Genomic DNA, 12,613 nt, shown 5'->3' on the forward strand with positions numbered 1-12,613 from the left:
ACTTGTAAAGTCCAAAGAATGACAAAACCTGTACATCTCTGTCCTCCCATTCCACCCTTACTCTTTAGAATACATCTTTTGAGTTTTATTGAAAAATGCAAAAATTCTTCATAGCAGAAGTACATTTCAACTTAACAGCAGTGAAGGATTTCTAAAGCCTGAAATGAGAAATGAAAAGGAATACTGAGCAGCAAACAACTGAGGAAAAGTGGAATAGGCAGGGGAGGAAGAAGAAAACATGCAAAAATAATGGGCATTTGAAATTGTAACTGAAAGGAGATGAAGCACCATAGAACCAAGACAAATCAGAAATAAAATCCAGAGTTTAAGTTTCAGACTTGTTCTTTCTACAAAGCAATTGTAAAAATGAATTCTAATAAGCATTTTCCAGGACACAAAACACCATCACAACCATGATCTTCAGAGTAACTTTACCACATAAATCTGGTAAAACAACCTTTGTACAGATCTTTTTGGAGGGCATGACTCAAATAAGCTAGGTATTAACTTTATACAGGAACATGAGCTATGAACAGACATCCAGCAGAGTATCCATACCACAAAACATGGAGAAAGCTGATGGTTTTGGCAAATCCATTGCCAACTACTGCAAAACCATGTAAAAGCTCCAAGAGAGGTAGTGAGACCATGCCCAGACAGTCAATTTTGAACAAGATTTAAAACTTTCGGATATAGGAGCACCAAAGGAGAGCATGGACACACACCTGATCCCTTCTAAAGCACTCTACTTGACTAATCTGTCATCAGCGCACAGAGTGCTGCCTTTCTCCTTCTGTAAACAGGCTGTTCAGACATCTAAGCAGCTATTTTAAATATCTGATGCAGACATCAATCAAAGACAGCAAGATCCCAGGTCTTGCTTTATAACTCTTCAGTACAGACAAAGGAATGATGAGAGACAAGTGGAAAGAACAGCCAACTAATATATAAAAAAACATTAAAACCCCACACTTTAGAAGTGACTTAAAATGCACAAAATTTAATCACTTCTGAGAAGACAAAATTCCACAGAGGACAATGGGATTATCTTGGGGGACAAACCAACCCAGAATCACATTATTAATGTCCCACATGTTTCATTCTCTGGTTTCTAGTATTTAGGCAAATTTCTGTTCATACATTGTAGCCAAAAATTACCTTTTCTTCATCCAAATGTATGCCGCTGATCTCAAAATCAAACATAAAAAGTTCTGCCACTCGCCTAAAAAAAACAGTAAATCCCTGTTAAAACAGCCTCATTTGATAGCAAGTATAATTTCTTAGCAGATTTTGCCCTTAGTAGTTATTTAAGTTTTTTGTCTTTTACAGAGAATAACAACATGGTTATACAAGTATTTTCATTATGCACAGACTTCCTGTGTTTTAAGTCCTAACAGTTCACTCAGTGAAACAGAATTTTCCTTTGTAGTTACTTTACTCATCTGCATTGAAAATATCCTTCAGAATAATTCCACTACATTAATCTAAATGTTTAACCAATTTGTGCAAATTACCATTTTAATTTGACACTTCATTTATTCTCATAGATCTGAAACAGACCTCTTCAAATCTAACATCCTTATTTGTGGGGAAAGACGAAAGAAGGAAGTAACTTCCTCCAACATTAAGCCTGTCTAACCATGTCAGTAAATAAATAATTCAAAACTATAACTGAATAAGCAGCTAATAAAACATTTTACAGCAATCATAAAGCTTTAAATAAATATACAGCTAATATGATTTTGAAAGATATAAATAAGTTTCTATAAACTGAAATAAAGTTATATAATCTGTTCCCTACATTTACTGCTAAAAGCACTGAGATATGCCACAGTACAGCACCTCACTGTAATCAAAATGGTGTTACTGAAGAAAATCTTAAATTATCATTTTTTTGTTTATGCAGATTTCAGTTATTCAGCTTTGATATATCTCGTGCTCTACAGTCAAAGAGACATCCTCCAAGACTGCACAACTACAAACTTCCTAACTCCAGTGCACATAATTTAGTAGTGACTAATAATTTAGTAACAGACCTGTGGTGTGTTTTCCAGTCACATTAATTAATTTAATAAAACATAAAAAGCACTATAAGGAATTACATATACAATCTAAAAATCTAAATCTATAAGCATTAATAAGTACCTGGTTTCTGGATCTAGGGAACCCATAACAATTTCATCAGCTAGCAGACGTCTCAAACTCTGACACAGCTCAACATCTGTATTTAATCTGAAGAGATACAGAGTAAAAGAATCATGCAACAAACACCAATATTTCAGTCTCTTGATAGTACTCATTCAAAGGCAGAGCTTAATATTTACTGAAACAACATCAAAACCCAAGGCCTGTATTTTCAAGACGCTTTTTGGTTCACAACCACACATAGTAACTACAAAATCTGAATACAAAGGATGTGTGGACAAACTGGCATGGAAACAGGTCTTGTGCATCCAATAGGTAAATACTTCTGGGTGGCATTTTGTCACAAATACAAGCAAGTCTACAACCAACAGGTTATATTTTTATGCACAAAGGTAATCATGGTGAGAACATAAAGGTCGGACAACCGTGTTCTAATCTGTATTTTGAAAGGACTCCACTATAGGATATAAATCATAGGAAGACATTCTTCACTATAAGCGTGGTGAGGAACTGGAATGGGTTGCCCAGGAAGGTTGTTGATGCCCCATCCCTGGAGGTTTTTAAGGCCAGGTTGGACGAGTTTTTGTGCAACCTGGTCTAGTGGTAGGGTTCCCTGCTCATGGCAGGGGGGTTGGAACTCAATGATCTTTAAGGTCTTTTCCAACCTTAATGATTCTGTGATTCTATAAAGGAAAATCTCTGCTGAAGTTTGCCATGATATAAACATGCTGCTGGCTGTCACAGATGCAGATAAGAGCTTACTATCCCCAAAACATTTCCAGATGCTCATCACTGTCCTGGTGCCAGACAATACTATGTCCATCAGATTTGCTGGCATGTTATCTACAAGCATGTATGTCGACGTGGACTGCTGGGTGGGAATTTCAGTGAAGAATGAAATACACACATATACATCAGCATAGCTGTGGTGGGGAGCAGCCCTCAGTCTGACAGTCTTGAGCACTACCTTCTTAAATCAGGTGCAGGAAGCCTCATTTGTAAAATGAACTTAGTAACTACCAATACTCAAATCAGAGACAGAAGAAGCATTGCACCATGTCTGTACTTCAGAAAAGGCTCTGTAGAGAAGATGCTAAATGAGAAGTCCAGCACTCTGTCAAGAAGTGGCTAAGAGCAGATATGCATTGTTAGTAGTTCCTGAGGGATACCATTTACCCATGAAAATGAACATTCAACAATAGCTAGTTTTGAGTATTTAACCAGTTTATGAACCTTTCAGGTTAATTTGTGAATGCTTTCTTCTTTCTACACATTGAAATTTTGAAGTGGTACTCAGATATTATGATCATATTGTTACAGATGGTGTTCTCAATCCAAGTCTTGAAAAACCTAGTTTCAAGTGAAAGGTTTCCCAAACACACTGTCAAGACCAAAGCAACAGTTTCTACTGAATTCACAGAATTCCCTTTTTAGCCAGCCGTGTTAGTCACAAGGCTTACCAAACAAACTGATGCACTGCTGTCCTCCTCAGAGTACAAAAGGCTTCACTGCCTCTGCAACTTACTGTGGGACACCAGGTCAACCAGTCACTGCCTCCACTGCTATTAGGAATCTGGAGGGAAGCAGCAGAATCTGGGTCACCTTCACAGTACTGCTTGGGAAAGCTATCACTTCCAAAGGCTATTCCTGAATGCCATGGGAAGGGTAGATACTGAAAGGACACTGTATTTGGAGATTAAATATAAACCCTTTCCACCTTCTCAGCAGCAAGAGCAGAAGAGTAGCAAATCAATTCATTGTAGTCAAAGACCACAAAGGTAACTTTCAGGATTCAGGTTTTAAGATATTTTTTTAAAAAAGGACCACACTTCAGAAACAGAAGTCTTCAAGAACATGTTCTATGAAATTGGGTTTTAAATAATGCACAAGCATTCCAGGGTAGACCAGGCATACAGCATTGCCGTAAACAGAGACATCCTCAAGCACTCCCTTTTAACAGGAGACTGTCCTTTCCTCTTTCACATATCCCACTCACTGATGGGAATGCATAAAATCATAGAATCATTTTGGTTGGAAAAGACTTTTAAGATCACCAAGTCGAACCGTTAATGGCTGAGTCCACCACCAAACCATGTCCATAAGCACGACATTTACACATCTTGTAAATCTGGTAACTCAACCACCTCACTGGGCAGCCCTTTTTAGTGCCTGATAATCCTTTCAGGGAAGAAATTTTTCCTGATATCCAATGTAAATCTCCCCTGGAGCAACTTAAGGCCACTTCCTCTTGTTTTATTGCTTTTTACTTGGGAGAAGAGACCAACTCTCACCTCATTACAACCTCCTTTCAGGTAGCTGTAGAGAGTGATAAGGTCTCTCCTCAGCCTTCTTTTCTCCAGGCTAAACAACCCCAGTTCCCTCAGCTGCTCCTCATAAGACTTGTGCTGTAGACCTGTCACCAGCTTCATTGTCCTTCTTTTGACATGCTCCAGCAGGTCAACGTCCTTCTTGTAGTGAGGGGCCCAGAACTGAACACAGTACTTAAGGTGAGGCCTTTTAGACCAGTGCCAAGTACCTGGGCACGATCACCTCCCTAGTCCTGCTGGCCACACTGTGATACAACCCAGGATGCTGTTGGCCTTATTGGGCACACTGCTGGCTCATATTCAGCCAAGGGGTCAGCAAACCATAAGAGGTATTGTGAAATATAATAGCTTAAATCTTACAAGCAAATTAGCATTTTGTACATACAACAGGTAGTTAACCATCACAAGTTCTAGAAAAACATAGCTTTGAGTCTTTGATGGGTTTCAGTGACATGGAGTCAGCTGATAGCTTAAAAACTGTTCAGAACATAAACTGAAACTAAAATAGAATAACCGTTCATGAGATACTATAATGAAGCTCAATCCTTAATTATCTGTAACAGCAAGATTGACACTTCATTCTCAAGAGCAAATCCTTTCTATGTATTTTTTTGTTGATTGCTGTTTTCATATAGGATCGTACAGTAATTTTCAAAGATACATTTGGAAATAGAAAAACCAAAAAAATATAAATAAAAAGAAAACATACTTCTCTACCACAGTCCCAACGGTCCTGCAAGCTTCTTCAGCAGCCTCTCTGAATGCAAAGTCAGGATGGGCAATTTTCACAAAATCAGCCTGACAGAAGAAGAAAACAGTGAGACAAAAAGACAAATTAAAAAGTATTGAATTAGAAACAAAGTTGCACTCAATAGTTGTTTTTTTTACATTAACATTTATTTCTACAATTCTGTGCAATCTATTTGCAGAACTTGCAGAAGTTTTTCTAAAATATAAAGCTTATTGGAAAACTGTTCCTACAACTATTAAACCAGGCAGTGAATGTGTCTTAAAAAAAAATGTCTTTAATCCATACTCTTCTTAATAACGTTTTTAGTATGGTGTATGTCTTAGAGTCCTTACAACACAGGGATACTCCAATGTATTTAAATGTTATTACAAAAGATTTTTAGAACTAAAATTAACTGTTAAGAAGAAAGCACACCACCAAATGTGCATGGAGGGTTTGTTTTCAAACCCTTTTTACTCTTCTGTATAGACCACCAAGTTATGCTTTCACATCATTGCCTCGTAGTAATATGTGTTAAAAGAAAACCTAGAAGTTCTTTTGGATTCACATCAGGGATTTTGACTTCCAGAATTCTAGTAAGATTCCACATACTTAAAGGAGTTCAGTTAGCTAGAAGGATGCTAAAAGGGAGATGGGGAGCTAAAAGGGAGCTAAATGTTTCCATGACTGCTAACATGAATTCAGGGAGGTTCTGGCATTTAAATGATAAAGAATTAAAGATTAGGAATATATTTAATCAAAGATTAGAAATACACTGAAGACATTCAGCTTGGTTGTACAGAAAGTCCAGGAAAAACAAGATTGACTTTGTTTAACAGTATGATTGCAGTTTGATTGAAAAGACAACCTTACAAATGCTACACTCTTAAGATTTTTACCTCCTAGAATCTCTGTTTAAAATACTGTATAATACTGACAGAACAGGTGTTGAATGGCAGATCCCAAAATCCCTGCCAACAGATAAAAAATACCAAAATGCTTCTAGACAGATCTCTGCAAGCTCTGCATCTTTGAACATAAAAGTAGTAATTTTAACTCAGCAAACTGATACAAAAATATGAACACTAAATTCAGGCATTTGTGTTTTAGTTAAATATTGATTGATTAAGAGAAATTACGCATAGTCTTTATAAAATATAAGAGACAAAATGAGAATTAGTAACTCGACAGAGCATGCAAGTGCTTTCAGAAGGAAAAAGTGACTGGCACAAAAGATGTACTGAATCTAGAATAGAACTGAGAACTGAAAACACACAAAATTTAAAATAGGAGAATCAAAGTAAAAAAATTCAGTGACCTATTTATTAAGAACTTATTTCATTATAAAGGTTGGATCTGTTTCCTTCAAACTAGGAGTGACACTTTAATAAAAGATACACTTCAGGCAAATAGTTTCCAGAGAGCAATACAGAGTTCTCTGTTAACATTTAGTGATACAGAATATCAGACCAAGTACCGTAATTCTGTGGACTACAGACACTGCAATCTAGGAAATACCTGCATTTTGTCCTGTTAATTAAAAGCAATACTTTCATCTGCTGCTTTTAATCTGTAAGTTCTTTATAAACCTTCACCCATAAACTTTCATAACTCAAAAACTTCTATATTGCAACCGTAGCTTTAACTTTGAGAGCAATCTCCCATTTTCCATAACATCAGTGATACTGGAAAGCTGATTTCACTGTTATTTTTCTTGTTGTGGCCTTTATACTATTTTTATTGTCTTAAAATTAACCGAACAGTTTGACAGCATTTGAAATTACCCATCATTCAGTAAAAACCTCTGTAATTAACTTTCAATCAATTTGATTATCTATCTTAAAAACAAAATTTAACTGAGCTGATCTGCTATTTACTGCAGCACAGAAAATCATAAAATGGAACAACATGGTGTAAGGTTATGAAGTCAGTCAATTTAATAGAAATTGCTGCAACTAATAGTCAAAAAAGTAACTTACCAAGTCTGCTACTCTGCACAAGGCATCTGAAAGCTGATCAAAGATCATTACAGTCTCTGGCCCAGGTGGTGTTGAACATGCCTTTTGGACTAGCTGTTCTGATTCTTGCAATGCTTTGTCCTGTGCTTCTTGAAATCCTTCTGGGCAGCTCAGTTCTGGAACACCAAACAGACCCTGCAGTGCAGAACACAATGAAAACTCATCACTATCACCCTCCTCAATTTCTGCCCCTTTGCTTCAGAATGGAATGATCATGACAAAATTTTACCAAAACAACCCTAGTTAGCATATTGTGACACTTCACTAAAACATTCCCACACAGAATCAGGTTGCTTAGAGCCCCATCTAACCTGCCCTTGACTACTTCCAGGGAGGAAGTACCCATAACTTCCCTGGGCAACCTATTCCAGTGTCTCACCACCCTCATAGTGAAGAATTTGATCTAACGTCTAATCTAAAGCTCCCCTCTTTCAGTTTTGATTCATTACTCCTTGTGCTCTCACTACAAGCCCTTGTAAAAAGTCCATCCCCAGCTTTCCTGTAGGCCCCTTTCAAGTACTGGAAGGAGCTATAAGGTCTCCATTGAGCCTTCTCTTCTCCAGGCTCAACAGCTCCAACTCTCTTAGCCTGTCTTCGTAGAGGTGCTCCAGCGCTTGGATCTTCTTCATGGCCCTCTCTGGAATTGCTCCAGGAGCTCCATGTCCTTGTGTTGGGAGCTACAGAACTGGACACAGTACTGCAGGTGGGATGTCACAGCAGTAGAGGGGGAGAATCACCTCCCTTGACCTGCTGGCCACACTTCTTTTAACGCAGCTGAGTTGAAAGCACACACTTCCAGCCCACGTTGAGCTTCTCATCCATCAACCCCAAGCCCTTTTCCTCAAGGCTGTTATCAATCCATTCTCCACCCAGCCTGTATTTGTGCTTGGCAATGCCCTGACCCAGGTACAGAACCTTGCACTTGGGTTGAACCTCATGCAGTTTGCTCAAGCCCACCTTTCAAGCCTGTCAAGGTCCCTCTGGATGGCATCCCTTCCATCCAGTGCGTTGACTTCACCACACACTTTGGCATCATTAGCAGACTTGCTGAGGGAGCACTCAATGCCACTGTCCATGTCTCTGACAAAGATGTTAAAAAGCACCTGTCCAAGTACCAATCCTTGGGGTACACCACTCATCACAGGTTTCCATCTGGACATTGAGCTGTCAATCCTCGCACTTTGAGTGCAACCATCCAGCCAGTGCCTTACCCAATGAGTGGTCCTTGTATGGAATCTGTACGGTTCCAGTTTAGATAGCAGGATGTCATGCAGGACAGTGTTGAAAGCTTTGCACAGGTTCAGGTGGATGATGTTAGTTGCCCAAATAAAATGAAAAACTGCAGATTGACAGCTTGTCTGTAAAAGTATACATTCTTAAGCAAAAGCATCCCTAAAGGAAGCATTTGGGACATTTCAAGCTGTTTTTTCCTATTTTCTTTCTGTCACAGCTGTCAAAACTCCTGTTTTTGTTTTTGTTTTTTTTTCTTAATGCTCTTACTATAAGCTGGTCACCCCAAGACAGAAATCCTTCCCTCACACTTCCCATGTTTTAACTTATTATTTGGGAACCGGACTAAAATAAACACTGAAAAGGTATTTATATATATATATACACACATATACACACACACATATACACACAGTCTATAAATGTGTGCACAAATCTAAGTACACATGCACCACATCACCCTTCAGTAACGGCTGCTTTTTAAGACTGTCTCTCCACTCAGATCCTCTGCCAGATGACACAGTGTCCTGCAATGTCCCAGGGAGCTCCTGGCCTTCCTGCTGCTCTGCATCACCATTCGCACTCCCAGTGAGCCCCTCCTGAGCATGCAGTCCCCTGTGAATAGGAGGCATCTTCTCTTAGAGATAAATTAGCTATGGAGTTCCTCTTCCGCACGACACCAAGTTCTACATAAAAGTTTAAAAATTACCAAAAAATGCAGCATGGTGGAGGTCTCTGTGTTCTTTAACAACATGCCACATGGCTGCTGCATTAGTCTCTTTTCTTGGCATCAGCATTTACATCCTACCTGTCCCAGCCTCCTTGCCAGCCTGAAACACACATCTCTATGCCCAAAGAACTCTATACCCTCCTCTCCATGAACCAAGTGAATCCAGAACTCATTCCCTAGACCAGACTGAATTATTTCCTAGAGCAAGACTTAAAGCAGTGTGCTCACAGAGGCAGGAGAGCCAGAAGAAAAGTTTCCCAAACAAATGCTGGACTATAAACAGAGGTCAGATTTGTCCTCACTGAACCTCAGTCCCTGAGTTCAACAGCTTCACCAGCCTGGGCACCATGGCAGGAATGGCTCTGTCAGCAGCTGGATTTGAGAGGTTTAAGTAATCTGCACACACTGTGTCACTGAAAGCACACATGGTATGCTGTCCAGGAACTCCCTTCCCAGGACTCTTATTAGCAGACACACCTGACTTCCCTTAAAAAGAAATGAATCAAAAAGCCCTAGTGTCACCAACCCAGTAAACAAAGGCTTTTTTGCCACAAGCAAGCGACTGTCAGGAGTGGCATCCACACCCGAGGATGTCAGCAGGCTGGTTCTGAAGCTCTGTGACACAGCTTACAAAAGGCACAGCCAGGGAAGAGCTGGGAGTGGAAGGGGCAGTGCACGTATTCGCTTTTACGGTCTCTGCTGAGGCCCTAAGCAAATGTTACAGCAAACAAGGCCGTGATTTTCAAACTTTCGTGTGTCTAGAAGACAGAATGGTTTGGCTGACGAGCACCACAACAAATCGCTACAAAGGCGCAGCCGTCACACCTCGGGCAAACAGCTCGGCTGTCCCCGCCACCGCGATTCAGAAGTTTTAAAACACAGCGCTAGGCCCAAGGAGAGCCAAGCGCCAGGCTGTGCCCGCCGCAGGCCCTTCCCGCCCCGGCGCTCACCGTCTCCCGGCCCGCCGCGCTGCCCCGCGGCCGCGGCTGCTGCTGCTGCTTCGCATCGAAGGCGGCGCCCACCGGGCACCAGCTGGTGCTGACGGCCCGGCCGCCCGGCCCCGCCGCCCGGCCCCGCAGCGCCCGGCCCCGCAGCGCCCGGCCCAGCGCCGCCGGCAGCGCCCGCCGGCAGCCGCCCAGCATGGCGAGGCGAGGCGAGGCGAGGCGAGGCGAAGCGAAGCGCAGCGGTCCCCGCCGCGCCGCGACCTCCGCGCGTCCTGCCGCCGGAGGAGGAGGAGCAGGAAGAGCGCCGGGCAGGGGCGGAGCTCCCTGCCGCCCGCCTCCCGCCAGCGCGCCCGCTCCCTCGCTGCCCGCCCGGCGGCTCCGGGGCGGCCGTGGGGCGGCCCGGCCCGGAGCGGGCCCGCGGGTCTGCGGGGCGGGCCCGGCGAGCTGGCCGGGGTCTGCCCGGGTCTGCGGGCGCCGGGCGGGCGGCCGCGGTGGGAGGAGGGGCCTCGCCGACTGAAATCGCGCCTACATGTTTTCCAGTTAGACCTAAATCCACTTTAAAGCGGTTTTTTTTTCTCTAGGTGGTATCCTCTTACTGAAAATTAACCCTGTGTTCTGTCTTCGTGTCCTAGTGTTTCCTAGAGATTCAGCCACCATTGAAAGGTGCAGCTGTTTTTCCTGAAGAAATCCACCTTGCTGTGTGATCTGTACTCAGGTTTCAACAACTGTGGGGTGATGTCTGTGTTTCCTCCCCTCCTCGGCAGCTTTCAGGGTGGTGAGAAGCCCATCCTTATGCTCCAACATTGCATCTGCACTGAATTTCATGATGCTGACCCATGTTGCCAGGGCAACCAGAGATACCAGTACAGGCTTGGGAGGACATGCTCGAGAGGAGCCCTATGGAAAAAGACCCGGGGGTACTATTGGATGAAAAGCTGGACATGAGCCACCAATGTGCAGTTGCAGCCCGGAGGGCCAACCCCATCCTGGGCTGTATCAAGAGAAGTGTGGCCAGCAGATCGAGAGAGGTGATTCTGCCCCTCCACTCTGCCCTGGTAAGACCTCACCTGGAGCACTGCATCCAGCTCTGGAGCCCCCAGCACAAGAAAGATGTGGACCTGTTGGAGCGTGTCCAGAGGAGGGCAACAAAAATCATCAGAGGGCTGGAGCACCTCTCTTATGAAGACAGGCTGAGGGAGTTGGGGTTGTTCAGCCTGAAGAAGAGAAGACTCCAGGGGGACCTTATAGCGACCTTCCAATAGCTGAAAGGGGCCTATAAAAAGTCTGGGGAAGACCTGTTCACTGGGGCATGTAACGATAGGACAAGGAGTAATGGTTTCAAGCTAAAGAAGGGTAGATTTAGTTTGAACATTAGGAAAAAGTTCTTTAATATGAGGGTGGAGGATCACTGGAACAAGTTGCTTAGACAGCTGGTGGAGGCCCCATCCCTGGAGACATTCAAGGTGAGGCTTGATGGGGCTCTGAGCAATCTGTTCTAGTGTGAGATATCCCTATTTATTGTAGGGGAATGGACTAGATGACCTTTATAGGTCCCTTCCAACCCAAGACATTCTATGATTCTGTGTCAACTGGCATCTCTGCTTTATTCTCATTTTAAGAGGAGGGAGTGAGAGTTACTTTTTTGAGTTTTAGGGGCAAAAGGAAAAAATGTTAAAAAAAAACAAATCTGAGAAAATTCACAGAAATCCAAGTTTTGTGGCACAGGAAATATCTCTTGATCACTTTTCCAGGATTTCTTCTTCAGTGTCAATTAAAAATTATCTTTCATTTGGGAGAGTTTGCTTTGCATTGGCTAATTCTGAAGTACAGCAGCATTTGCTGCATTTTTGCACCAGCATTGAGTATCTACCCACATCAGAGAATCCACATGGCACTTCCTTCTATCACTCTGTTTTGCTCTGTTTCAGACCTTCAGCTACACAGAGAGCAAAGCACCATATTTGAAAGCTGTAAAATCCACCCAACTGCAACAATACTCACTTGTGCCACAGATCAAGCAGCCCATGTGAAAGTATCAAATTACATGAATTCCAGGTTTAAAAACTATTTTTAAATGGTTGGATGCAAACTAAGGTTCGAGTCCATCTACATGTGCCACCGAGAAAGATATAAGCTGGCTTGGAAAATAAGTGCTGCTGGATGTTTATATAAGATGGCAGGGACCCACAAATCATGATTCCAGAATTTGAAATTTTATCTCTTTTTTTGCTCCACTGTCTTTTAAAACATTTTTCCTTCTGACCTGGCACACACACCCCGGTGTAACTACAGTAAGTGACCAAATCAGTAGTGTGTCAAGCCCAGCACTGTAGACTCTTAAATTTGTCTTCTGTTGTGCAGAAGCCGTTCCTAAAACCAACTGTCATGCAACTGCAGCCATAAGGACGGTTCATGCACAAAGCTGACAACAGTAGATTAGGACAGTTTCATAAATAAACACCTGGTACCTTGTGACTGGGACAAGAAGG

The 12,613-nt window shown here is 42.3% G+C and overlaps 1 protein-coding gene across 1 annotated transcript in view; it reads right to left on the reverse strand.

Moving 5' to 3' along the window:
* Positions 1–10,373, reverse strand: part of MIPEP (mitochondrial intermediate peptidase) — a 68,820-nt gene extending 58,447 nt beyond the window's left edge. Inside the window, exons 1-5 of the mRNA XM_051626321.1 lie at positions 10,131–10,373; positions 7,182–7,355; positions 5,182–5,270; positions 2,146–2,232; positions 1,159–1,222 (exon numbers count right to left, since the gene is read on the reverse strand). Of these exons, the coding sequence (XP_051482281.1) occupies positions 1,159–1,222; positions 2,146–2,232; positions 5,182–5,270; positions 7,182–7,355; positions 10,131–10,322 (606 nt within the window). The 5' untranslated portion in view covers positions 10,323–10,373. The remainder of the gene's footprint in view (positions 1–1,158; positions 1,223–2,145; positions 2,233–5,181; positions 5,271–7,181; positions 7,356–10,130) is intronic.
* Between the last annotated feature and the right edge of the window lie 2,240 nt (positions 10,374–12,613).

This window comes from Apus apus, chromosome 1, assembly GCF_020740795.1.
Source record: "Apus apus isolate bApuApu2 chromosome 1, bApuApu2.pri.cur, whole genome shotgun sequence".
NCBI lineage: Eukaryota > Metazoa > Chordata > Aves > Apodiformes > Apodidae > Apus > Apus apus.